Source organism: Hemitrygon akajei, chromosome 6 (assembly GCF_048418815.1).
Source record: "Hemitrygon akajei chromosome 6, sHemAka1.3, whole genome shotgun sequence".
In the NCBI taxonomy this organism is placed as follows: Eukaryota; Metazoa; Chordata; class Chondrichthyes; order Myliobatiformes; family Dasyatidae; genus Hemitrygon; species Hemitrygon akajei.
The window spans coordinates 21,378,100-21,405,316 of record NC_133129.1 but is presented as its reverse complement, the minus strand read 5'-3'; the positions used below and the strand labels follow the sequence as shown (position 1 = coordinate 21,405,316).

The following is a 27,217-nucleotide window of genomic DNA, read 5'->3' as shown; positions in this document are numbered from 1 at the left end:
CTTCAAACTTGCTCTAAACCTTTGTCTTTCTCTTCATTTTGTTTTATTGATTCTATCTTCCTGTAAATGCCTGCAAGAAAATGACTCTCATGGTGACATTAGGCAGACGTCAAAATGGTGGCGTGTGTGTACATACTTTGGTGATGAATTTATTTTGAAGTGAAACCTTTCCGAGAGGCAGCAGTCTGGAGAAGTGGATAGCGCATTCACTTCACAGCGGCAACAATCTCCGATTCCGATTCAATTCCCACCACTGTCTGCAAGGAGTTTGTACATTCTCCCTGTGATCCGGTCTCCACACACATTCCACAGCCGTGTAGACCGGTGTTTGATTGGCCATTGTTGTGTGTTGATGATTGATTGGATCAGAGAGAACGAAGTGGGTGCTTGATGGTTGGCACAGATTGGATGGGCTGAATGGTCTGTTTCTGGCTGCTCCTTTCCACACCTCTCTAACGGCAAGTAATGTTTCTCCCTTGTAACGCCAGCCTCCTACACGTCGAACCAACACTGTGCCGGAGGCTCCACCCCGCACTAACCGCTGGTATTGGAAGGCCAGCCAGGCTCAGTGTCCTGGGAAAATCCTACATCACAACAGGTCCTTCGGACAACACGTCCGTGCCAGGCGGCAAGTAGGTTTGAGGTTGAAGAGGAAAGGATTTAAAAGGGACCTGAGGGGCACCTGTTTTATCCAGAGGTTCTGCCTGCTCACTGTCTCTCCGTCAATCCCCGGAGTCCTGACATTCTTGTAAACCTTTTCTGCACTCTTCACAACTTAAAGATTTGGAAAGGCATCTTTCCTACAGCAGGGTGACCAGAACTGGAGGCAGTGTTCCAAAAGATCTTGTACAATTGTAACATGATCTTCCAGCTTCCACTCGGTCCCTGACGGAAGGTCAGAATGCCAGAAGCCTCCTTCAGCACCCCGTCTACCTGTAGTGCCACTTTCAGGCAGCCATGTACTTGGATTCTGAGGCCCCTCGGTCCTACAACACACCCGGGCTCCGACCATTCACTGTGTAAGTCCTGCCCTGTTTTGACTAGACTAGATCGGCATAGGTTAATAAGGCCAAACGTGATCTGGGAGGCCTGTCAATGATTGATGGACAGCTTTTATTTGCCCAGTTCACAGTGCTGGGTCTCAGTGTCACGTAGGTTGCACTGGTTGTGGGAGATGGCGAGAAAGTGGAACTGGGCCACTCTGGTTGTCCACCTCCTGCTGTTGCTTTCAGTAGAGGGTCGGTCACACGTGCAGACTGAGACACGGTAAGCTGGTGGGTCTACTGCTCGCTCGGAGTACCATTGTCTCCAACAGTGTCTGTTTCTCCACTCCATAGAGTGGAGAGGGGTGAGATTACACTGGGGGGTGCAGGGGAGGGTATGATTACAGTGGGGAGCGGTGATATTACAGTGGGGGTGCAGGGGAGAGTATGATTACAGTGGGGAGGGGTGAGATTACACTGGGGGTGCAGGGGAGGGTATGATTACAGTGGGGAGGGGTGAGATTACACTGGGGGTGCAGGGGAGGGTATGATTACACTGGGAACATGAGGGTGAGTCTTGTAAAGAAGGTTCCGTTGCTCAGCATTCAATAGGAGGTAGTAAATCGGATTTGTGGGAGAAGCCAGAGAGTGGTAGAAGGTGGTTGCCTCTCTGACTGGTGGCCTGTGACTACTGGAGTGTCACAGGGATCGGTGTTGGGTCTGTTGTTGTTTGTCATCAATGATCTGGATGATAAAGTGATGACACCAAGACTGGGGGTGTAGTGAACAGTGAGAAAGACTATCAGAATTTGCAGTGGGATCTGGACCAGATGGAAAAACGGGCTGAAAACTGGCAGGTGGAACTTAATGCAGACACGGGTGAGGTATTGCACCTCGGTAGGACCAACTGGGGTAGGTGTTACACAGCGAACGGTACAGCACCGAGGAGTGTGGTGGAACAGAGGGATCTGGAGCCACAGGTACGTAGGTCATACAGGAAGCTTTTGGCACGTTGGACTTCACAGGTCAAAGTACTGAGTTCAGGAGCTGGGACTGCGTGAGGCCTAATTTGGAGTATTGTGCGCAGTTTCGGTCACCGCTGCATAGGAAAGATATCAATAAGGTTGAAAGAGTGCAGAGAAAATTTACAAGGATGTCCCGGGGTCTGGAGGACCGGAGTTATAAGGAAAGATTGAATAGATTCAGACTTTCTTCTTGGAATGTAGATGATTGAGGGGAGACTTGATAGAGGTATAGAACATTATGAGGGGTAAGTACTAGCAGGATTTTCCCATTGGGATTGGTTGGGTTTACAACCAGAGGTCATGGGTTAAGGGTGAAAGGAGAAAGGTTTAAGGGGAGCATGAGAGGAAACATCTTCACTCCGAGGGTGGTGAGAGTGAGGAACGAGCGGCCAGCGCAAGTGGTGGATGTGAGCTGGATTTCAATGGTTGGCGTGATAGTTAGCACAACGCTTTACAGCACTGGTGTCACCGCTGTCGGTAAGGAGTTTGTACGTTCTCCCCGTAATCATCTGGGTTCCCTCCGGGTGCTCTGGTTTCCTCCTACATTGCAAAGATGAGGTGAGTTGTGGGCAGGTGCTGCTGGCACTGGAAGCCTGGCGACCCCTGTGGGCTGCCCCCAGCTCTTCTTTGCCACTGTGTTGGTCGTTTTAATGCGACAAACGAAGCTAATCAGGGGTCAGCATGGACAAAGTGGACCGAAGGGCATCTTCCTGTGCAGCTTGACCATAGCATATCCATGCCTGACATTCAGGCATCTCTACAAACAGATAACGAGGAGTGATTGAGGTGATGTGGGAACGAGCTTCCCTGGTGAATCCTGGATGTAGGATCCCTTGCGTCCAGCAGAGGGGGCAGTCGTATCACGTTCCACCCGAACTCTTCGCAGCTGATAATGCCACACCTCCCACTGTCACCCAACAACCTAACTGAACACCTCCCACTGTCACCCAACAACCTAACTGAACACCTCCCACTGTCACCCAACAACCCAACCGAACACCTCCCACTGTCACCCAACAACCTAACCGAACACCTCCCACTGTCACCCAACAACCTAACCGAACACCTCCCACTGTCACCCAACAACCTAAATGAACACCTCCCACTGTCAAGCCAACAACCCAACTGAACACCTCCCACTGTCACCCAACAACCTAACTGAACACCTCTCACGGTCACCCAACAACCTAACTGAACACCTCCCACTGTCACCCAACAACCCAACTGAACACCTCCCACTGTCACCCAACAACCCAACTGAACACCTCCCACTGTCACCCAACAACCTAACCGAACACCTCCCACTGTCACCCAACAACCCAACCGAACACCTCCCACTGTCACCCAACAACCTAACCGAACACCTCCCACTGTCACCCAACAACCTAACCGAACACCTCCCACTGTCACCCAACAACCTAAATGAACACCTCCCACTGTCAAGCCAACAACCCAATCGAACACCTCCCACTGTCACCCAACAACCTAACCGAACACCTCCCACTATCACCCAACAACCTAACTGAACACCTCCCACTGTCACCCAACAACCCAACTGTATACCTCCCACTGTCAACCAACAACCAAACTGTACACCTCCCACTATCAACCAACAACCCAACTGAACACCTCCCACTGTCACCCAACTACCTAACTGAACACCTCCCACTGTCACCCAACAACCTAACCGAACTCCTCCCACTGTCACCCAACAACCTAATTGAACACCTCCCACTGTCACCCAACAACCTAACCGAACACCTCCCACTGTCACCCAACAACCTAATTGAACACCTCCCACTGTCACCCAACAACCTAAATGAACACCTCCCACTGTCACCCAATAACCTAACTGAACACCTCCCACTGTCACCCAACAACCTAACCGAACACCTCCCTCTGTCACCCAATAACCTAACTGAACACCGTCCACTGTCACCCAACAACCCAACTGAACACCTCCCACTGTCACCCAACAACCTAACTGAACACCTCCCACTGTCACCCAACAACCTAACTGAACACCTCCCACTCTCACCCAACAACCCAACTGAACACCTCCCACTGTCACCCAACTACCTAACTGAACACCTCCCACTGTCACCCAACAACCTAAATGAACACCTCCCACTGTCACCCAACAACCTAAATGAACACCTCCCACTGTCACCCAACAACCTAACTGAGCACCTCCCACTGTCACCCAATAACATAACCGAACATCTCCCACTGTCACCCAACAACCTAACTGAACACCTCCCACTGTCACCCAACAACCTAACTGAACACCTCCCACTGTCACCCAACAACCTAAATGAACACCTCCCACTGTCAAGCCAACAACCCAACTGAACACCTCCCACTGTCACCCAACAACCTAACTGAACACCTCTCACGGTCACCCAACAACCTAACTGAACACCTCCCACTGTCACCCAACAACCTAACCGAACACCTCCCACTGTCACCCAACAACCCAACCGAACACCTCCCACTGTCACCCAACAACCTAACCGAACACCTCCCACTGTCACCCAACAACCTAACCGAACACCTCCCACTGTCACCCAACAACCTAAATGAACACCTCCCACTGTCAAGCCAACAACCCAACTGAACACCTCCCACTGTCACCCAACAACCTAACCGAACACCTCCCATTGTCACCCAACAACCTAACTGAACACCTCCCACTGTCACCCAACAACCCAACTGTATACCTCCCACTGTCAACCAACAACCAAACTGAACACCTCCCACTGTCACCCAACAACCTAACCGAACACCTCCCACTGTCACCCAACAACCCAACCGAACACCTCCCACTGTCACCCAACAACCTAACTGAACACCTCCCACTGTCACCCAACAACCTAACTGAACACCTCCCACTGTCACCCAACAACCCAACCGAACACCTCCCACTGTCACCCAACAACCTAACCGAACACCTCCCACTGTCACCCAACAACCTAACCGAACACCTCCCACTGTCACCCAACAACCTAAATGAACACCTCCCACTGTCAAGCCAACAACCCAACTGAACACCTCCCACTGTCACCCAACAACCTAACTGAACACCTCTCACGGTCACCCAACAACCTAACTGAACACCTCCCACTGTCACCCAACAACCCAACTGAACACCTCCCACTGTCACCCAACAACCCAACTGAACACCTCCCACTGTCACCCAACAACCTAACCGAACACCTCCCACTGTCACCCAACAACCCAACCGAACACCTCCCACTGTCACCCAACAACCTAACCGAACACCTCCCACTGTCACCCAACAACCTAACCGAACACCTCCCACTGTCACCCAACAACCTAAATGAACACCTCCCACTGTCAAGCCAACAACCCAATCGAACACCTCCCACTGTCACCCAACAACCTAACCGAACACCTCCCACTATCACCCAACAACCTAACTGAACACCTCCCACTGTCACCCAACAACCCAACTGTATACCTCCCACTGTCAACCAACAACCAAACTGTACACCTCCCACTATCAACCAACAACCCAACTGTATACCTCCCACTGTCACCCAACAACCTAACTGTACACCTCCCACTGTCACCCAACAACCCAACTGAACACCTCCCACTGTCACCCAACTACCTAACTGAACACCTCCCACTGTCACCCAACAACCTAACCGAACTCCTCCCACTGTCACCCAACAACCCAACTGAACACCTCCCACTGTCACCCAACAACCTAACCGAACACCTCCCACTGTCACCCAACAACCTAATTGAACACCTCCCACTGTCACCCAACAACCTAAATGAACACCTCCCACTGTCACCCAATAACCTAACTGAACACCTCCCACTGTCACCCAACAACCTAACCGAACACCTCCCTCTGTCACCCAATAACCTAACTGAACACCGTCCACTGTCACCCAACAACCCAACTGAACACCTCCCACTGTCACCCAACAACCTAACTGAACACCTCCCACTGTCACCCAACAACCTAACTGAACACCTCCCACTGTCACCCAACAACCCAACTGAACACCTCCCACTGTCACCCAACTACCTAACTGAACACCTCCCACTGTCACCCAACAACCTAAATGAACACCTCCCACTGTCACCCAACAACCTAACTGAACACCTCCCACTGTCACCCAACAACCTAACTGAGCACCTCCCACTGTCACCCAATAACATAACCGAACATCTCCACTGTCACCCAACAACCTAACTGAACACCTCCCACTGTCACCCAACAACCTAACTGAACACCTCCCACTGTCACCCAACAACCTAAATGAACACCTCCCACTGTCAAGCCAACAACCCAACTGAACACCTCCCACTGTCACCCAACAACCTAACTGAACACCTCTCACGGTCACCCAACAACCTAACTGAACACCTCCCACTGTCACCCAACAACCTAACCGAACACCTCCCACTGTCACCCAACAACCCAACCGAACACCTCCCACTGTCACCCAACAACCTAACCGAACACCTCCCACTGTCACCCAACAACCTAACCGAACACCTCCCACTGTCACCCAACAACCTAAATGAACACCTCCCACTGTCAAGCCAACAACCCAACTGAACACCTCCCACTGTCACCCAACAACCTAACCGAACACCTCCCATTGTCACCCAACAACCTAACTGAACACCTCCCACTGTCACCCAACAACCCAACTGTATACCTCCCACTGTCAACCAACAACCAAACTGAACACCTCCCACTGTCACCCAACAACCTAACCGAACACCTTCCACTGTCACCCAACAACCCAACCGAACACCTCCCACTGTCACCCAACAACCTAACCGAACACCTCCCACTGTCACCCAACAACCTAACTGAACACCTCCCACTGTCACCCAATAACCTAACCGAACACCTCCCACTGTCACCCAACAACCTAACCGAACACCTCCCACTGTCACCCAACAACCTAACCGAACACCTCCCACTGTCACCCAACAACCCAACCGAACACCTCCCACTGTCACCCAACAACCTAACCGAACACCTCCCACTGTCACTCAACAACCCAACCGAACACCTCCCACTGTCACCCAACAACCTAACTGAACACCTCCCACTGTCACCCAACAACCCAACTGAACACCTCCCACTGTCACCCAACTACCTAACTGAACACCTCCCACTGTCACCCAACAACCTAACCGAACTCCTCCCACTGTCACCCAACAACCTAATTGAACACCTCCCACTGTCACCCAACAACCTAACTGAACACCTCCCACTGTCACCCAACAACCTAAATGAACACCTCCCACTGTCACCCAACAACCTAACTGAACACCTCCCACTGTCACCCAACAACCTAACCGAACACCTCCCACTGTCACCCAACAACCTAACCGAACACCTCCCACTGTCACCGAACAACCTAATTGAACACCTCCCACTGTTACCCAACAACCTAACTGAACACCTCCCACTGTCACCCAACAACCTAATTGAACACCTCCCACTGTCACCCAACAACTTAAATGAACACCTCCCACTGTCACCCAACAACCTAATTGAACACCTCCCACTGTCACGTAACAACCTAACTGAACACCTCCCACTGTCACCCAACAACCTAACCGAACACTTCCCACTGTCACCCAACAACCTAACTGAACACCTCCCACTGTCACCCAACAACCTAACTGAACACCTCCCACGGTCACCCAACAACTAGAGAGTTTTCCGACTGGGACAGGGCGGAGGAGCAACACCTCATATTTCCGAAACAACACACACAAACTGTTGGAGGAACTCAGCAGGTCAGGCAGCTTCCATGTAAGTGAATAGATAGTCGACATTTCTGGCCGAGACCCTTCTTCAGAACTGTCTGAGGCCTTCAATTCCGTCTGGGTAGCCTCCGAGCCTGGTGGCATAAACATCGATTTCTCCCTCTCCCTCCCCTCTTCTTTTATTCCTCACTCTGACTTTAACCTCTTCTCACCTGCCTATCAAATCCCCCTGGGTCCCCTCCTCCTTCCCTTTCTCCTAAGGTCCACTCTCCTCTCCTATCAGATTCCTTCCTCTCCAGCCCTTTCCCTTTCTTATCCATCCAGCTTCACCTAGCTATCCTCCTACCCGTCCCCACACCTTTTTATTGTGGCATCTCTTCTGCCCCATATCTCTCTCTGATCGTCCCTCACCTGCCTTCTATCTCCCTCAAACCATCCCTCTCCTGCCCTCTATCTCCCTCTGACCATCCCTCATCTGCCCCATGTCTCCCTCTGCCCCGTCTCTCCCTCTGACGGTGGCTCCTCTGCCCCGTACTCCCAGGATTCTCTGTAGTGCGCTCGGTCTCTCCTCGGCTGCTGGAGAGACCTTGCCGGTGATGGATTGTGTTCATTGGGCAGGTTTGAGCCAGGCCAGGAAGCAGCTCATCTGAGGGAACGGCGAGCTGTCACTGCCCCGGGCAAGATCTCCTGTGAACTCTCAGCCTGGGGTCCGTGGACGTCCTGTCAGCCCTGCAGAGGTATCAAGGTAAGAGAGAGGGGTGCCCCTGGACATTTTCTGGTTATAGAACAGCAGACTCAGATCCAGGTTTATTTCTCACGTGTACATCGATGTGTTAACAACTAACACGTCACAAGGATGTGCCGGGGGTAGCCACACGTTCCAGTGCTGACATAGCACGTCCACAATGTCCAGCAGAATGACACAAACAACATCAACAACAGGAAAACAAACCCGTTCTTCACACACATCATTCACACTCATAGTCACGCTCACACACGATCACACTCATGCACACGCTCACTCCACACTCACTCACACTCATGCACACGTTCACTCCACACTCACTCACACTCACACACACACTCACTCACTCCACACACACGATCACACTCACTCACTCACTCACTTCACACTCACACTCCAGTAGCCCCAGACCTGACTACCTTCGGACTCCAGTGCGCTCCTGCATTCACAGACACTTGGCCCAGTTTGCACAGATTCGCAGAACCATACACCGGGCACTAAGTCTCAACTTTGCACTTCAGATAAGGCTTTGGTCTTTGATCTGACCTCCGATCGATCTTCAGTTCATTACTCTCTGTGTAATGAACATAATTCTGACATCCCCCTAAACTTTCCCCCAATCACCTTAAGATGATGTCCCCTCATATTAGCTCAGACACTGCACAGTAAATACTTCCAACCACTATTTATAATGGTGTTTACATTGTAATTACCTGCTGATACTCACGTTTGTGTACGTTTTATTCCATGTCTGTGCTTCAAAGTATATTTTAATATAATTGTTGAATGTTATTTTTTGTTGCATGGTGTGCCCAGACCAACACACCACAGCAGATTCCTAAAACATGTCATTGTCATCTCATTGGCCGATGGGGGAGAGTTTGGTGTGGAGACTGCGTTTGCAGATGTATGTATGATGGAGAGTCTGGTATGGAGGCTGTGTTTTGCAGATGTATGTATGATGGAGAGTCTGGTATAGAGGCTGTGTTTTGCAGATGTATGATGATGGAGAGTGATATAGAGTCTGTGTTTTGCAGATGTATGTATGGTGGAGAGTCTGGTATAGAGGCTGTGTTTTGCAGATGTATGATGATGGAGAGTGATATAGAGTCTGTGTTTTGCAGATGTATGTATGGTGGAGAGTCTGGTATAGAGGCTGTGTTTTGCAGATGTATGATGATGGAGAGTGATATAGAGTCTGTGTTTTGCAGATGTATGTATGGTGGAGAGTCTGGTATAGAGGCTGTGTTTTGCAGATGTATGATGATGGAGAGTGATATAGAGTCTGTGTTTTGCAGATGTATGTATGGTGGAAAGTTTGGTATGGAGGCTGTGTTTTGCAGATGTATGTATGGTGGAGAGTTTGGTATGGAGACTGTGTTTTGCAGATGTATGTATGGTGGAGAGTTTGGTATGGAGACTGTGTTTTGCAGATGTATGATGATGGAGAGTGATATAGAGTCTGTGTTTTGCAGATGTATGTATGGTGGAGAGTTTGGTATAGAGACTGTGTTTTGCAGATGTATGTATGGTGGAGAGTTCGGTATGGAGACTGTGTTTTACAGATGTATGTATGGTGGAGAGTTCGGTATGGAGACTGTGTTTTGCAGATGTATGTATGGTGGAGAGTTTGGTATAGAGTCTGTGTTTTGCAGATGTATGTATGGTGGAGAGTCTGGTATAGAGACTGTGTTTTGCAGATGTATGTATGGTGGAGAGTTCGGTATGGAGACTGTGTTTTGCAGATGTATGTATGGTGGAGAGTTCGGTATGGAGACTGTGTTTTGCAGATGTATGTATGGTGGAGAGTTTGGTATAGAGGCTGCGTTTTGCAGATGTATGTATGGTGGAGAGTTTGGTATAGAGGCTGCGTTTTGCAGATGTATGTATGGTGGAGAGTTTGGTATAGAGGCTGCGTTTGCAGATGTATGTATGGTGGAGAGTCTGGTATGGAGGCTGCGTTTTGCAGATGTATGTATGGTGGAGAGTTTGGTATGGAGACTGTGTTTTGCAGATGTATGTATGATGGAGAGTCTGGTATAGAGGCTGTGTTTTGCAGATGTATGTATGGTGGAGAGTCTGGTATAGAGGCTGCGTTTTGCAGATGTATGTATGGTGGAGAGTTTGGTATGGAGACTGTTTTGCAGATGTATGATGATGGAGAGTGATATAGAGTCTGTGTTTTGCAGATGTATGTATGGTGGAGAGTCTGGTATAGAGGCTGTGTTTTGCAGATGTATGTATGGTGGAAAGTTTGGTATGGAGGCTGTGTTTTGCAGATGTATGTATGGTGGAGAGTTTGGTATGGAGACTGTGTTTTGCAGATGTATGATGATGGAGAGTGATATAGAGTCTGTGTTTTGCAGATGTATGTATGGTGGAGAGTTTGGTATAGAGACTGTGTTTTGCAGATGTATGTATGGTGGAGAGTTCGGTATGGAGACTGTGTTTTGCAGATGTATGTATGGTGGAGAGTTCGGTATGGAGGCTGCGTTTTGCAGATGTATGTATGATGGAGAGTCTGGTATAGAGGCTGTGTTTTGCAGATGTATGTATGGTGGAAAGTTTGGTATGGAGGCTGTGTTTTGCAGATGTATGTATGGTGGAGAGTTTGGTATGGAGACTGTGTTTTGCAGATGTATGATGATGGAGAGTGATATAGAGTCTGTGTTTTGCAGATGTATGTATGGTGGAGAGTTTGGTATAGAGACTGTGTTTTGCAGATGTATGTATGGTGGAGAGTTCGGTATGGAGACTGTGTTTTGCAGATGTATGTATGGTGGAGAGTTCGGTATGGAGGCTGCGTTTTGCAGATGTATGTATGGTGGAGAGTTTGGTATAGAGGCTGCGTTTTGCAGATGTATGTATGGTGGAGAGTCTGGTATAGAGGCTGTGTTTTGCAGATGTATGTATGGTGGAAAGTTTGGTATGGAGGCTGCGTTTTGCAGATGTATGTATGGTGGAGAGTTTGGTATGGAGGCTGTGTTTTGCAGATGTATGTATGGTGGAGAGTTTGGTATGGAGGCTGCGTTTTGCAGATGTATGTATGGTGGAGAGTTTGGTATGGAGACTGTGTTTTGCAGATGTATGTATGGTGGAGAGTTTGGTATGGAGGCTGCGTTTTGCAGATGTATGTATGATGGAGAGTCTGGTATAGAGGCTGTGTTTTGCAGATGTATGTATGGTGGAGAGTCTGGTATGGAGGCTGCGTTTTGCAGATGTATGTATGGTGGAGAGTTCGGTATGGAGACTGTGTTTTGCAGATGTATGTATGGTGGAAAGTTTGGTATGGAGGCTGTGTTTTGCAGATGTATGTATGGTGGAGAGTCTGGTATAGAGGCTGTGTTTTGCAGATGTATGTATGGTGGAGAGTTTGGTATGGAGACTGTGTTTTGCAGATGTATGTATGGTGGAGAGTTTGGTATGGAGGCTGCGTTTTGCAGATGTATGTATGATGGAGAGTTTGGTATGGAGGCTGCGTTTTGCAGATGTATGTATGGTGGAGAGTCTGGTATAGAGGCTGTGTTTTGCAGATGTATGTATGGTGGAGAGTTTGGTATGGAGGCTGCGTTTGCAGATGTATGTATGGTGGAGAGTTTGGTATAGAGGCTGTGTTTTGCAGATGTATGTATGGTGGAGAGTTTGGTATGGAGACTGTGTTTTGCAGATGTATGTATGGTGGAGAGTCTGGTATAGAGGCTGTGTTTTGCAGATGTATGTATGATGGAGAGTTTGGTATAGAGGCTGTGTTTTGCAGATGTATGTATGATGGAGAGTTTGGTATGGAGGCTGCGTTTTGCAGATGTATGTATGGTGGAGAGTCTGGTATAGAGGCTGTGTTTTGCAGATGTATGTATGGTGGAGAGTTTGGTATGGAGACTGTGTTTTGCAGATGTATGTATGGTGGAGAGTTTGGTATAGAGGCTGTGTTTTGCAGATGTATGTATGGTGGAGAGTTTGGTATGGAGGCTGCGTTTTGCAGATGTATGTATGATGGAGAGTCTGGTATAGAGGCTGTGTTTTGCAGATGTATGTATGGTGGAGAGTTTGGTATGGAGGCTGCGTTTGCAGATGTATGTATGGTGGAGAGTTTGGTATGGAGACTGTTTTGCAGATGTATGTATGATGGAGAGTTTGGTATGGAGGCTGCGTTTTGCAGATGTATGTATGGTGGAGAGTTTGGTATGGAGGCTGCGTTTTGCAGATGTATGTATGGTGGAGAGTCTGGTATGGAGGCTGCGTTTTGCAGATGTATGTATGGTGGAGAGTTTGGTATGGAGGCTGCGTTTTGCAGATGTATGTATGATGGAGAGTCTGGTATAGAGGCTGTGTTTTGCAGATGTATGTATGATGGAGAGTCTGGTATAGAGGCTGCGTTTTGCAGATGTATGTATGGTGGAGAGTTTGGTATGGAGGCTGCGTTTTGCAGATGTATGTATGGTGGAGAGTCTGGTATAGAGGCTGCGTTTTGCAGATGTATGTATGGTGGAGAGTCTGGTATAGAGGCTGTGTTTTGCAGATGTATGTATGGTGGAGAGTTTGGTATAGAGGCTGTGTTTTGCAGATGTATGTATGGTGGAGAGTCTGGTATGGAGACTGCGTTTTGCAGATGTATGTATGGTGGAGAGTCTGGTATAGAGGCTGTGTTTTGCAGATGTATGTATGATGGAGAGTCTGGTATAGAGGCTGCGTTTTGCAGATGTATGTATGGTGGAGAGTTTGGTATGGAGGCTGCGTTTTGCAGATGTATGTATGGTGGAGAGTCTGGTATAGAGGCTGCGTTTTGCAGATGTATGTATGGTGGAGAGTTTGGTATAGAGGCTGTGTTTTGCAGATGTATGTATGGTGGAGAGTTCGGTATGGAGGCTGCGTTTTGCAGATGTATGTATGGTGGAGAGTTTGGTATGGAGGCTGCGTTTTGCAGATGTATGTATGGTGGAGAGTTCGGTATGGAGGCTGCGTTTTGCAGATGTATGTATGGTGGAGAGTTCGGTATGGAGGCTGCGTTTTGCAGATGTATGTATGGTGGAGAGTTCGGTATGGAGGCTGCGTTTTGCAGATGTATGTATGGTGGAGAGTTTGGTATAGAGGCTGTGTTTTGCAGATGTATGTATGGTGGAGAGTTTGGTATGGAGGCTGCGTTTTGCAGATGTATGTATGGTGGAGAGTCTGGTATAGAGGCTGTGTTTTGCAGATGTATGTATGGTGGAGAGTTTGGTATAGAGGCTGTGTTTTGCAGATGTATGTATGGTGGAGAGTTTGGTATGGAGACTGTGTTTTGCAGATGTATGTATGGTGGAAAGTTTGGTATGGAGGCTGCGTTTTGCAGATGTATGTATGGTGGAGAGTCTGGTATGGAGGCTGCGTTTTGCAGATGTATGTATGGTGGAGAGTTTGGTATGGAGGCTGCGTTTTGCAGATGTATGTATGGTGGAGAGTCTGGTATGGAGGCTGCGTTTTGCAGATGTATGTATGGTGGAGAGTTTGGTATGGAGGCTGCGTTTTGCAGATGTATGTATGGTGGAGAGTCTGGTATAGAGGCTGTGTTTTGCAGATGTATGTATGGTGGAGAGTTTGGTATGGAGACTGTGTTTTGCAGATGTATGTATGGTGGAAAGTTTGGTATGGAGGCTGCGTTTTGCAGATGTATGTATGGTGGAGAGTCTGGTATAGAGGCTGTGATTTGCAGATGTATGATGATGGAGAGTGATATAGAGTCTGTGTTTTGCAGATGTATGTATGGTGGACAGTATGGTGCGGTGTATCTAATGCCCTGGATTGTAAGCAGCTGCAGTTGGGAGTGGGGTTTGTAGAATCAGCCAGCTTGTTCATGGGTACAATCTTCCCTACAAACAAATTGCAGTTCTCCAGGAAGGCAACGTTCATCAGAAAGGGCCCTCAACTGACCAGACATGACCTCTCCCCATTCCTACCACTGGTGCTGCATCACAGGAGCCTCATTCTCTCGAGTTTTTAGGAACGGCTTCTTCTCCCTGCACCATCAGATTTCTGAACTGTCCAAGAACCCATCCTCAGTAACTCAATATCCCTAATTTATTTTGCTTATTAATGTTTGCAACTTATGTTAATTTTTTTATGTATTGCACAATATTTCTGCTGAAAAACAATTTTCACAACACATGTCAGTGATAATCTGGCACATGCACTGAGGTAATGTGGGTTGGGGGGTGTTACTGGCATTCAGTGTATCCCCTGGTGAAGGTCGTCACACCGTGTTTTGTGGGGGGGGGGGGGGGGGGGAAGGGAGTTCGAAGTTCAGACCCAGCGAGGATTTCCAGATCAGGATGGTGTGTGACCTGGAGGGGATCCTGTCACTCTCTGCCCCTGACCTTCCAGGTACGGACGTGGTAGTGAGTAGCCGTAGGGACCAAACATGATCATTGAGGTAAAGTCCCCACCAATATGCTTTGAGATGGTTTGACTGACGTCTACTTTCTGAACAGTACCGGTCAAGGAGCATAATCCAGTTTGGGCAGTTCGGCGGCAGGACGTGCACCGATGTCCTATCCGAGGAGCAGCCATGTCCTGTCACGGGCAACTGTGAGGAGGAGCCCGTCAACTGTGGAACCAATTTCCAGTGCCAAGACGGTAATGCAGCTCCGTGAGTTTGTGATGAGTGTGTGAGAAAGAACGGTCTGTCTGTGCGAGAGGAAGAACGGTCTGTCTGTGTGAGAGAAAGAATGGTCTGTCTGTCTGTGAGAGAAAGAACGGTCTGTCTGTCTGTGAGAGAAAGAACGGTCTGTCTGTCTGTGAGAGAAAGAACGGTCTGTCTGTCTGTGAGAGAAAGAACGGTCTGTCTGTCTGTGTGAGAGAAAGAATGGTCTGTCTGTCTGTGAGAGAAAGAACGGTCTGTCTGTCTGTGAGAGAAAGAACGGTCTGTCTGTGAGAGAAAGAACGGTCTGTCTGTGTGAGAGAAAGAACGGTCTGTCTGTCTGTGAGAGAAAGAACGGTCTGTCTGTCTGAGAGAAAGAACAGTCTGTCTGTGTGAGAGAAAGAACGGTCTGTCTGTCTGTGAGAGAAAGAACGGTCTGTCTGTGTGAGAAAGAACGGTCTGTCTGTGAGAGAAAGAACAGTCTGTCTGTGTGAGAGGAAGAACGGTCTGTCTGTCTGTGAGAGAAAGAACGGTCTGTCTGTCTGTGAGAGAAAGAATGGTCTGTCTGTGTGAGAGGGAGAATGGTCTGTCTGTCTGTGAGAGAGAGAACGGTCTGTCTGTGTGAGAGAAAGAACGGTCTGTCTGTCTGTGAGAGAAAGAACGGTCAGTCTGTGTGAGAGAAAGAACGGTCTGTCTGTCTGTGAGAGAAAGAACGGTCTGTCTGTGTGAGAGAAAGAACGGTCTGTCTGTCTGTGAGAGAAAGAACGGTCTGTCTGTCTGAGAGAAAGAACGGTCTGTCTGTGTGAGAGAAAGAACGGTCTGTCTGTCTGTGAGAGAAAGAACGGTCTGTCTGTCTGTGAGAGAAAGAACGGTCTGTCTGTGTGAGAGAAAGAACGGTCTGTCTGAGAGAAAGAACGGTCTGTCTGTGTGAGAGAAAGAATGGTCTGTCTGTCTGAGAGAAAGAACGGTCTGTCTGTGTGAGAGAAAGAACGGTCTGTCTGTCTGTGAGAGAAAGAACGGTCTGTCTGTCTGTGTGAGAAAGAACGGTCTGTCTGTCTGTGAGAGAAAGAACGGTCTGTCTGTGTGAGAGAAAGAACGGTCTGTCTGTCTGTGAGAGAAAGAATGGTCTGTCTGTGTGAGAGAGAGAACGGTCTGTCTGTGTGAGAAAGAACGGTCTGTCTGTGTGAGAGAGAGAACGGTCTGTCTTTGTGAGAAAGAACGGTCTGTCTGTCTGTGAGAAAAAGAACGGTCTGTCTGTCTGTAAGAGAAAGAATGGTCTGTCTGTCTGAGAGAAAGAACGGTCTGTCTGTGTGAGAGAAAGAACGGTCTGTCTGTCTGTGAGAGAAAGAACGGTCTGTCTGTCTGTGAGAGAAAGAACGGTCTGTCTGTGTGAGAGGGAGAATGGTCTGTCTGTCTGTGAGAGAAAGAACGGTCTGTCTGTCTGTGAGAGAAAGAACGGTCTGTCTGTGTGAGAGAGAACGGTCTGTCTGTCTGTGAGAGAAAGAACGGTCTGGCTGTGTGAGAGAGAACGGTTTGTCTGTGTGAGAGAAAGAACGGTCTGTCTGTGTGAGAGAAAGAACGGTCTGTCTGTGTGAGAGAAAGAACGGTCTGTCTGTGTGAGAGAAAGAACGGTCTGTCTGTGTGAGAGAGAACGGTCTGTCTGTCTGTGAGAGAAAGAACGGTCTGTCTGTCTGTGAGAGAAAGAACGGTTTGTCTGTGTGAGAGAGAGAACGGTCTGTCTGTCTGTGAGAGAAAGAACGGTCTGTCTGTCTGTGAGAGAAAGAACGGTTTGTCTGTGTGAGAGAGAGAACGGTCTGTCTGTCTGTGAGAGAAAGAACGGTCTGTCTGTGTGAGAGAAAGAACGGTCTGTCTGTCTGTGAGAGAAAGAACGGTCTGTCTGTGTGAGAGAGAAAACGGTCTGTCTGTCTGTGAGAAAGAACGGTCTGTCTGTGTGAGAGAAAGAACGGTCTGTCTGTGTGAGAGAGAACGGTCTGTCTGTGAGAGAAAGAACGGTTTGTCTGTGTGAGAGAGAGAACGGTCTGTCTGTCTGTGAGAGAAAGAACGGTCTGTCTGTGTGAGAGAAAGAACGGTCTGTCTGTCTGTGAGAGAAAGAACGGTCTGTCTGTGTGAGAGAGAAAACGGTCTGTCTGTGTGAGAGGAAGAACGGTCTGTCTGTGTGAGAGAAAGAACGGTCTGTCTGTCTGTGAGAGAAAGAACGGTCTGTCTGTGTGAGAGAGAAGACGGTCTGTCTGTGTGAGAGGAAGAACGGTCTGTCTGTCTTTGTGAGAAAGAACGGTCTGTCTGTCTGTGAGAGAAAGAACGGTCTGTCTGTGTGAGAGAAAGAACAGTCTGTCTTTGTGAGAAAGAACGGTCTGTCTGTGAGAGAAAGAACGGTCTGTCTGTGTGAGAGACAGAAAGGTCTGTCTGTCTGTGAGAGAGAGAACGGTCTGTTTGTGTGAGAGAGAGAACGGTCTGTCTGTGAGAGAAAGAATGGTCTGTCTGTGTGAGAGAAAGAACGGTCTGTCTGTGAGAGGAAGAACGGTCTGTCTGTCTGTGAGAGAAAGAACGATCTGTCTGTCTGTGAGAGAACGGTCTGTCTGTGTGAGAGAGAACGGTCTGTCTGTGAGAGAGAGAACGGTCTGTCTGTGTGAGAGATAGAACGGTCTGTCTGTGTGAGAGAGAACGGTCTGTCTGTGAGAGAAAGAATGGTCTGTCTTTGTGAGAAAGAACGGTCTGTCTGTGTGAGAGATAGAACGGTCTGTCTGTGTGTGTGAGAATGGTGTTCTTGTGTGTTTGAGTGAGAGGTGAGAATTCTCTGTGTGTGTGTGTGAGTGAGTGTGTGTGTGCGCGTGTGTGAGAGATGTGTGGGTGTTGTTGAGTGTTGGTATGATGCATGAGTGTGTGTGTGAGAGAGAGAGGTATGTGTGTCAGAGGCGTGTACAGTGCCTTTAAAACGTTTTCCACCCCCTTGGAAGTTTTCATGTTTTATTGTTTTACAACAGTAAATCACAGTGGATTTAGTTTGGCTTTTTTTTACACTGAATTTACGAAATACTGTCTTGAATCTACTAAATACATCTAATAAATGCTGACTTGAAGGGGGTGAATACTTATGCAATCAATTATTTTGTGCTTTATATTTGTAAATAATTTAGATCACTTTGTGGAGATCTGTTTTCATTTTGACACAAGAGAGTCTTTTCCTGTTGATCAGTGTCAAAAAAGCCAAATTAAATGCACGGTGATTCGATATGGTAAGGCAATAAAACATGAAAACTTCCAGGGAGGGGGGAACACTTTTTATAGCAGTATATGTGTATTGGAAGGTGTATATGGGGGGGGGGGGTCTGTGTGCAGTAAGTCTACAGTGCCTGTTTATGGTTGTACAGAAAGTTCTGTATGAACAACTGTAGCAGTGTGATTATGTTATACTGCTGTACTGCACATTGCCTGTATTGCAATTCAGTCATACTTATTGTATACCCTACAGTCTGACAGTACAGGTGAACCCTGAGATGGCTGGGCATATTCCTACACTGATGCTACAGGTGAACCCTGAGTTATGGCTGGGCATATCCTACAGTGACAGTACAGGTGAACCCTGAGTTATGGTTGGGCATATCCTACAGTCTGACAGTACAGGTGAACCCTGTTATGGCTGGGCATATCCTACAGTCTGACAGTACAGGCGAACCCTGAGTTATGGGCATATCCTACAGTCTGACAGTACAGGTGAACCCTGAGTTATGGCTGGGCATATCCTACAGTGTGACAGTACAGGCGAACCCTGAGTTATGGTTGGGCATATCCTACAGTCTGACAGTACAGGTGAACCCTGGGTTATGGCTGGGTATATCCTACAGTCTGACAGTACAGGTGAACCCTGAGTTATGGCTGGGCATATCCTACAGTACAGGCGAACCCTGAGTTATGGTTGGGCATATCCTACAGTCTGACAGTACAGGTGAACCCTGTTACGGCTGGGCATATCCTACAGTCTGACAGTACAGGCGAACCCTGAGTTATGGGCATATCCTACAGTCTGACAGTACAGGTGAACCCTGAGTTATGGCTGGGCATATCCTACAGTGTGACAGTACAGGCGAACCCTGAGTTATGGTTGGGCATATCCTATAGTCTGACAGTACAGGTGAACCCTGAGTTATGGTTGGGCATATCCTACAGTCTGACAGTACAGGTGAACCCTGTTATGGCTGGGCATATCCTACAGTCTGACAGTACAGGCGAACCCTGAGTTATGGGCATATCCTACAGTCTGAGTACAGGTGAACCCTGAGTTATGGCTGGGCATATCCTACAGTGTGACAGTACAGGCGAACCCTGAGTTATGGTTGGGCATATCCTACAGTCTGACAGTACAGGTGAACCCTGGGTTATGGCTGGGTATATCCTACAGTCTGACAGTACAGGTGAACCCTGAGTTATGGCTGGGCATATCATACAGTACAGGCGAACCCTGAGTTATGGTTGGGCATATCCTACAGTCTGACAGTACAGGTGAACCCTGGGTTATGGCTGGGTATATCCTACAGTCTGACAGTACAGGTGAACCCTGTTACGGCTGGCCATATCCTACAGTCTGACAGTACAGGCGAACCCTGAGTTATGGGCATATCCTACACTGACAGTACAGGTGAACCCTGAGTTATGGCTGGGCATATCCTACAGTCTGACAGTACAGGTGAACCCTGTTACGGCTGGGCATATCCTACAGTCTGACAGTACAGGCGAACCCTGAGTTATGGGCATATCCTACAGTCTGACAGTACAGGTGAACCCTGGGTTATGGCTGGGCATATCCTACAGTCTGACAGTACAGGTGAACCCTGGGTTATGGCTGGGTATATCCTACAGTCTGACAGTACAGGTGAACCCTGAGTTATGGCTGGGCATATCCTACAGTACAGGCGAACCCTGAGTTATGGTTGGGCATATCCTACAGTCTGACAGTACAGGTGAACCCTGTTACGGCTGGGCATATCCTACAGTCTGACAGTACAGGCGAACCCTGAGTTATGGGCATATCCTACAGTCTGACAGTACAGGTGAACCCTGGGTTACGGCTGGGCATATCCTACAGTCTGACAGTACAGGCGAACCCTGAGTTATGGGCATATCCTACAGTCTGACAGTACAGGTGAACCCTGAGTTACGGCTGGGCATATCCTACAGTGTGACAGTACAGGCGAACCCTGAGTTATGGCTGGGCATATTCCTACAGTGTGACACTACAGGCGAACTCTGAGTTGTGGCTGAGTTGGGTATAAAAATACACTCTTACAGATTTCCTGAATCATGATCTGAAAACCTGAGAAATGGAATAAATTTGTTCCTGTGGAATTTACATGGAATGGGAATAAACCGATATACAAAATAGAATTTTATCAACTCACAGATTTGCACAGATGATGTAACCCCATTCTGGAAATCATGATATGGACTGTTGTCTATATCGACAAGTAGATTGTGATGTCAAGAGTCCATCTTACCGTAGTTGCTCAGAAAACCGAGGAAATTCAATGTGTCTCCATCAACCATCACCATTCTTTACAGATGCACCCCAGAAAGTGCCCAGGGTTCACAGCTTGGTCTGGTGAAAGCTCTGCACATGTCTGCAAGAGACTGCGGGGAGCTGTGAACACGGCTCAGACACCACAGAAACCAGCCTCCCCTCCAAAAACTCCGTCTACACTTCTTCCTGCTTGAGTAAAGCAAGCAACATAATCAAAGACCTCACCCACCCCAGGCATTCTCTCTTCCATTGGGCAGAAGATACAAAGCCTGAAAGCACATCCCACCAGGGTCTAGGACAGTTTCACCACCTCACTGGCACTCCACAGGGATGTGTGCTGAGCCCCCTCTCTCTACACCCATGCAACACACATAAAATACTGAAGGAACCCTGAAACGTCAACTGGACTCTTTCCCATAGTTGCTGCCTGGCCTGCTGAGTTCCTCCAGCATTTTGTGTGTGTTGCTCAGATTTCCAGCATCTGCAGATTTTCTCTTTTGTGACTGGCTCCCTATACCCATGACTGTGTGGCTAGACACAGCTCAAAGAGAATCTTTAAATTTGCTGATGATATTGTTGGCAGAATGTCAGATGGTGATGAGAGGGCGTACAGGAGCGAAGTATTCCAGCTAGTGGAGTGGTGTCGCAGCAACAACCTGGCACTCAATGTCAACAAGACCAAAGTGCTGATTGTGGACTTCAGAAAGGGTAGAACGAGGGAAAACAAACCGATCCTCATCGAGCGATCAGAATCAAAAAGGGGAGAAAATACAGTACTCGATGTGTGGAGTATAGGAAATAAGGTGGATGATCTTGTAGCACTATTACAGATTGTCAGGTATGATGTTGTGGCCATCACTGAATCGTGGCTGAAGGATGGTTGTAGTTGGGAGCTGAATGACCAAGGTTACATGCTCTATCGGAGGGATAGGAAGGTAGGCAGAGAGGGTGGCGTGGCTCTGCTGGTAAAGAATGGCATCAAATCAGTAGAAAGATGTGATATACGATTGGAAGATGTTGAATCCTTGTGGGTTGAGTTGAGTTGAATTGATTTGATTACTTAATAAACATGAGTAAAAATCTTTATATTATCTCTCTGTCTAAATGTGCAATGTGCAATTTATAGTAATTTATAATAAATAGTATGTACGACAGGACAGTCACTATAACATAGAAATACAGTTGTGTCAGCATGAGTCTGATGGCCTGGTGGAAGAAGATGTCCCAGAGCCTGTTGGTCCTGGCTTTTATATAACCATATAACAATTACAGCACGGAAACAGGCCATCTCGGCCCTTCTAGTCCGTGCCGACGCTTACACTCACCTAGTCCCACTGGCCCGCACTCAGCCCATAACCCTCCATTCCTTTCCTGTCCATATACCTATCCAATTTTACTTTAAATGACAATACTGAACCTGCCTCTACCATTTCTACTGGAAGCTCGTTCCACACACCTACCACTCTCTGAGTAAAGGAATTCCCCCTCATGTTACCCTTAAACTTTTGCCCCCAACTCTCAAATCATGCCCTCTTGTTTGAATCTCCCTACTCTCAATGGAAAAAGCTTATCCACATCAACTCGATCTATCCCCCTCATTATTTTAAATACCTCTATCAAGTCCCCCCTCAACCTTCTATGCTCCAAAGAATAAAGACCTAATTTGTTCAGCCTTTCCCTGTAACTTAGGTGCTGAAACCCAGGTAACATTCTAGTAAATCTTCTCTGTACTCTCTCTATTTTGTTGATATCTTTCCTATAATTCGGTGACCAGAACTGTACACAATACTCCAAATTTGGCCTCACCAATGCCTTGTACAATTTTAGCATTACATCCCAACTCCTATGCTCAATGCTCTGATTTATAAAAGCCAGTGTACCAAAAGCTTTCTTCATCACCCTATCCACATGAGATTCCACCTTCAGGGAACTATGCACCATTATTCCTAGATCACTCTGTTCTACTGCATTCTTCAATGCCCTACCATTTACCATGTTTGTCCTATTTGGATTATTCCTACCAAAATGTAGCACCTCACACTTATCAGCATTAAACTCCATCTGCCATAGCTCAGCCCACTCTTCTAACTGGCCTAAATCTCTCTGCAAGCTTTGAAAACCTACTTCATTATCAACAACACCACCTACCTTAGTATCATCTGCATACTTACTAATCCAATTTACCACCCCATCATCCAGATCATTAATGTATATGACAAACAACATTGGACCCAATACAGATCCCTGAGGCACACCACTAGTCACCGGCTTCCAACCTGACAAACAGTTATCCACCACTACTCTCTGGCATCTCCCATCCAGCCACTGTTGAATCCATTTTACTACTTCACTGGTAATACCTAACGATTGAACCTTCCTAACTAACCTTCCATGCGGAACCTTGTCAAAGGCCTTACTGAAGTCCATATAGACAACATTCACTGCTTTACCCTCATCAACTTTCCTTGTAACCTCTTCAAAAAATTCAATAAGATTTGTCAAACATGACCTTCCATGCACAAATCCATGCTGACTATTCCTAATCAGACCCTGTCTATCTAGATAATTATATATACCATCTCTAAGAATACTTTCCATTAATTTACCCACCACTGATGTCAAACTGACAGGCCGATAAGTTCTAGGTTTACTCTTAGAACCCTTTTTAAACAATGGAACCACATGAGCAATATGCCAATTCTCCTGGTTTCTAATGACATTTGAAATATTTCTGTCAGAGCCCCTGCTATTTCTACACCAACTTCCTTCAAGGTGCTAGGGAATATCCTGTCAGGACCTGGAGATTTATCCACTTTTATATTCCATAAAAGTACCAGTACTTCCTCCTCTTTAATTGTCATAGTTTCCATAACTTCCCTACTTGTTTCCCTTACCTTACACAATTCAATATCCTTCTCCTTAGTGAAAACCGAAGAAAAAGAATTGTTCAAAATCTCCCCCATCTCTTTCAGCTCCACACATAGCTGTCCACTCTGATTCTCTAAGGGACCAATTTTATCCCTCACTATCCTTTTGCTATTAATATAACTGTAGAAACCCTTCAGATTTATTTTCAAACAACAACACACACAAAATGCTGGTGGAACACAGCAGGCCAGGCAGCATCTATAGGGAGAAGCGCTGTCGACGTTTCGGGCCGAGACCCTTCATCAGGACTAACCGATTAGGACTTTGATGGCAGTTATATACAAATCTCCCAACAGTAGCAGGGGTGTGGACCACAGATTACAACGGGAAATAGAAGAGGCATGTCAAAAGGGCAATGTTGTGATAGTCATGGGGGATTTCAACATGCAGGTTGATTGGGAAAACCAAGTTGGTAAACTCAAGAGAATGAGTGTGGTAAATGCCCAAGAGAGTGAGTGTGGCTTTTTAGAGCAGTTTGTCATTGAGCCTACTAGGGGATCAGCTCTACTGGATTGGGTTTTATGTAAGTGAACCAGAGGAGATTAGGGAGCTCAAGATAAAAGAACCCTTAAGAGCCAGTGATCACAGTATGATTGAGTTCAACTTGAAATTTGATAGGGAGAAAGTAAAGTCTGACGTAGCAGTATTTCAGTGGAGTAAGGGAAATTACAGTGGTATGAGAGAGGAGTTGGCCAAAGTAAATTGGAAGGAGCTGCTGGCAGGGATGACAGCAGAACAGCGATGGTGTGAGTTTCTGTGAAAAATGAAGAAGATGCTGGACATGTGTATTCCAAAAATGAAGAAATACTCAAATGGCAAAATAGTACAACCATGGCTGACAAGAGAAGTCAAAGCTAATGTAAAAGCAAAAGAGAGGACATACAACAAAGCAAAACTCAGCAGGAAGACAGAGGATTGGGAAGCTTTTAAAAACCTGGAGAGGAACTAAAAGAACCATTGGGAGTGAAAAGATGAAATATGAAGTCAAGCCAGCAAACAATATCAAAGTGGATAGTAAAAGCTTTCTCAAGTATGTAAAAAATAAAAGAGAGATGAGAGTGGATATAGGAGCACTAGAAAATGAGGCTGGAGAAATAATAATGGGATACAAGGAGATGGCAGATGAACTAAATGAGTATTTTGCATCAATCTTCACGGTGGAAGACACTAACAGTATTCCTGATGTTGAAGGGTGTGAGGGAAGAGAAGTGAGTGCAGTTACTGTTACAAGCAAAAAAATGTTCAAAAAGTTATAAGGCCAAAGGGTACATGAGTCACCTGGACCAGAGGAACTGCACCCTTGGGTTCTGAAAGAGTTAGCGGTAGAGATTGTGGAGGCATTAGTAATGATCTTTCAAAAATCATTGGACTCTGGCATGGTGCCAGAGGACTGGAAAATTACAAATGTCACTCCACTCGCTAAGAAGGGAGGGAAGCAGCAGAAAGGAAATTATAGACCAGTTAGCCTGACCTCGGTGGTTGAGAAAATGTTGGAGTCAATTGTTAAGGATGAGGTGATGGAGTACTTGGTGACACAGGACAAGATAGTACACAGTCAGCATGGTTTCCTTAAGGGGAAAACTTGCCTGACAAACCTGCTGGAATTCTTTGAGGAGATTACACATAGGATAGATAAAGGGGATGCGGTGGATGTTGTATATTTGGATGTTCAGACGGCCTTTGACAAGGTGTCACATATGAGGCTGCTTACCAAGTTTAGAGCCTATGGTATTACAGGAAAGTTACTGGAATGGTTAGAGCATTGGCTGATTCGTAGGAGGTAGCGAGTGGGAATAAAAGGATCCTTTTCTGGTTGGCTGCCAGTGACTAGTGGTGTTCCACAGGGGTCTGTGTTGGGACCACTTGTCTTTATGCTCTATCAATGATTTAGATGATGGAATAGATGGTTTTGTTGCCAAGTTTGTAGATGATACAAAGATTGATGGAGGGGCAGGTAGTGTTGAGGAAACAGGTAGGATGCAGAAGGGCTTAGACAGATTAGGAGAATGGGAAAGAGTGTGGCAAATGAAATATAATGTTGGAAAATGCATGGTCATGCACTTTAGTAGAAGAAATAAATGTGTACACTATTTTCTAAATGGGGAGAAAATCCAAAAACCTGAGATTCAGATGGACTTGGGAATCCTTGTGCAGAACTCCCTAAAGGTTAACTTGCAGGTTGAGTCTGTGGTGAGGAAGGCAAATGCCATGTTAGCATTCATTTCAAGAGGTCTAGAATACAAGAGCAGGGATGTGATGCTGAGGCTTTATAAAGCACTGGTGAGGCCTCACCATGAGTATTGTGAACAGCTTTGGGCTCCTTATCTAAGAAAAGATGTGCTGGCATTGAAGAGGGTCCAGAGGAAGTTCACAAGGATGACTCCAGGAATGAAAGGTCTATCATATGAGGAGCGTTTGTTGGCGCTGGGTCTGTACTCGTTGGAATTCAGAAGGATGTGGTTTCCCATGGTGGGGGAATCTAGGACAAGGGGACACTGGACAGAGGGGTGTCCATTTAAAACAGAGATGTGGAGAAATTTCTTCAGTCAGAGGGTGGTGAACTTGTGGCATTTATTACCACAGGCAGCTGTGGAGGCCAGGTCATTAGGGGTATTTAAGGTGGAGCTTGATTGGAGCAGGCATCAAAGGTAACGGGGAGAAGGCCAGGGAGTGGGGCTGAAGAGGGGAAAAAAGGATCAGCCAAATGGCCCAATTCTGCCTCTATGTCTTATGGTCTTATATTGATGCAGCTATGAAGAAGGCAAGACAGAAGCTATATTTCACTTGGAGTTTGAGGAGATTTGGTTTGTCAACAAAACACTCGAAACCTTGTACAAATGCATCATGGAGAGCATATTCTGACTGGATGTATTGTGGTGGGGGTGGGGACTACTTCACAAGATCGAAATAAGTTGCAGAAACTTGTAAAATTAGTCATCTCTGTAATGGGCACCAGCCTCGGGAGTATCCAGGACATCTTCAGGGAGCGGTGCCTTAGGAAGGATCCCCACCACCCAGGACCTGCCCTCTTCACACGGTTACCGTCAAGAAGGAGGTACAGAAGCCTGAAGGCACACACTTCTTCCCCTCTGCCATCTGATTTCTTTTTTTAAAAAATTTTTAAATTAGTTTTTACAATGGGAAAAAAAACAATAAAGAAGAAGTTTGTACAGTGCAAAGGTTCATCCATCATCATCGATGAAGACCTCAACACCATTAGTACTTTTTACGAGGTCGAGTTGCGAGCTCGACACTCAATGAGGCACGGATGGAAAGCATGCCCAGGTGCGGCCCGACTGGATTCGCACTCAGGAACCTTTGCTCCGGAGTCCGGCACTGATGTCACTGCGCCACCAGCCGGTTGATGATGGTGTTGAGACTAGCGCTTTTGGGTTTAAGTGAGGGAGAGTTGTGCAGTGTCAACCTCACTCTCCCGCGATGACTAGGATGTCTTTTGTGTCTAGTCGTGCTCTACACGTTCCACGACGCTTGCAGAGACTGCCTTCTTGACCGCTGGACCTTCCATTGGTCTCGTCCGCTCAATCCGCCGGAGTCTGTCTTCACCTGCTGGGATAGGCATCTCTCTATCTCACCAAGGGTCTGAGACCCGTCTGTTAC

At 47.2% G+C, this 27,217-nt stretch overlaps 1 protein-coding gene across 1 annotated transcript in view; it reads left to right on the top strand.

Annotated features, from left to right (window-relative positions):
• Positions 1-1,129: 1,129 nt before the first annotated feature.
• LOC140728895 (complement component C9-like) overlaps positions 1,130-27,217 on the top strand; it is a 60,679-nt gene continuing 34,591 nt past the window's right edge. The window contains exons 1-3 of the mRNA XM_073047974.1: positions 1,130-1,266; positions 8,399-8,525; positions 14,990-15,134. Of these exons, the coding sequence (XP_072904075.1) occupies positions 1,175-1,266; positions 8,399-8,525; positions 14,990-15,134 (364 nt within the window). The 5' untranslated portion in view covers positions 1,130-1,174. The remainder of the gene's footprint in view (positions 1,267-8,398; positions 8,526-14,989; positions 15,135-27,217) is intronic.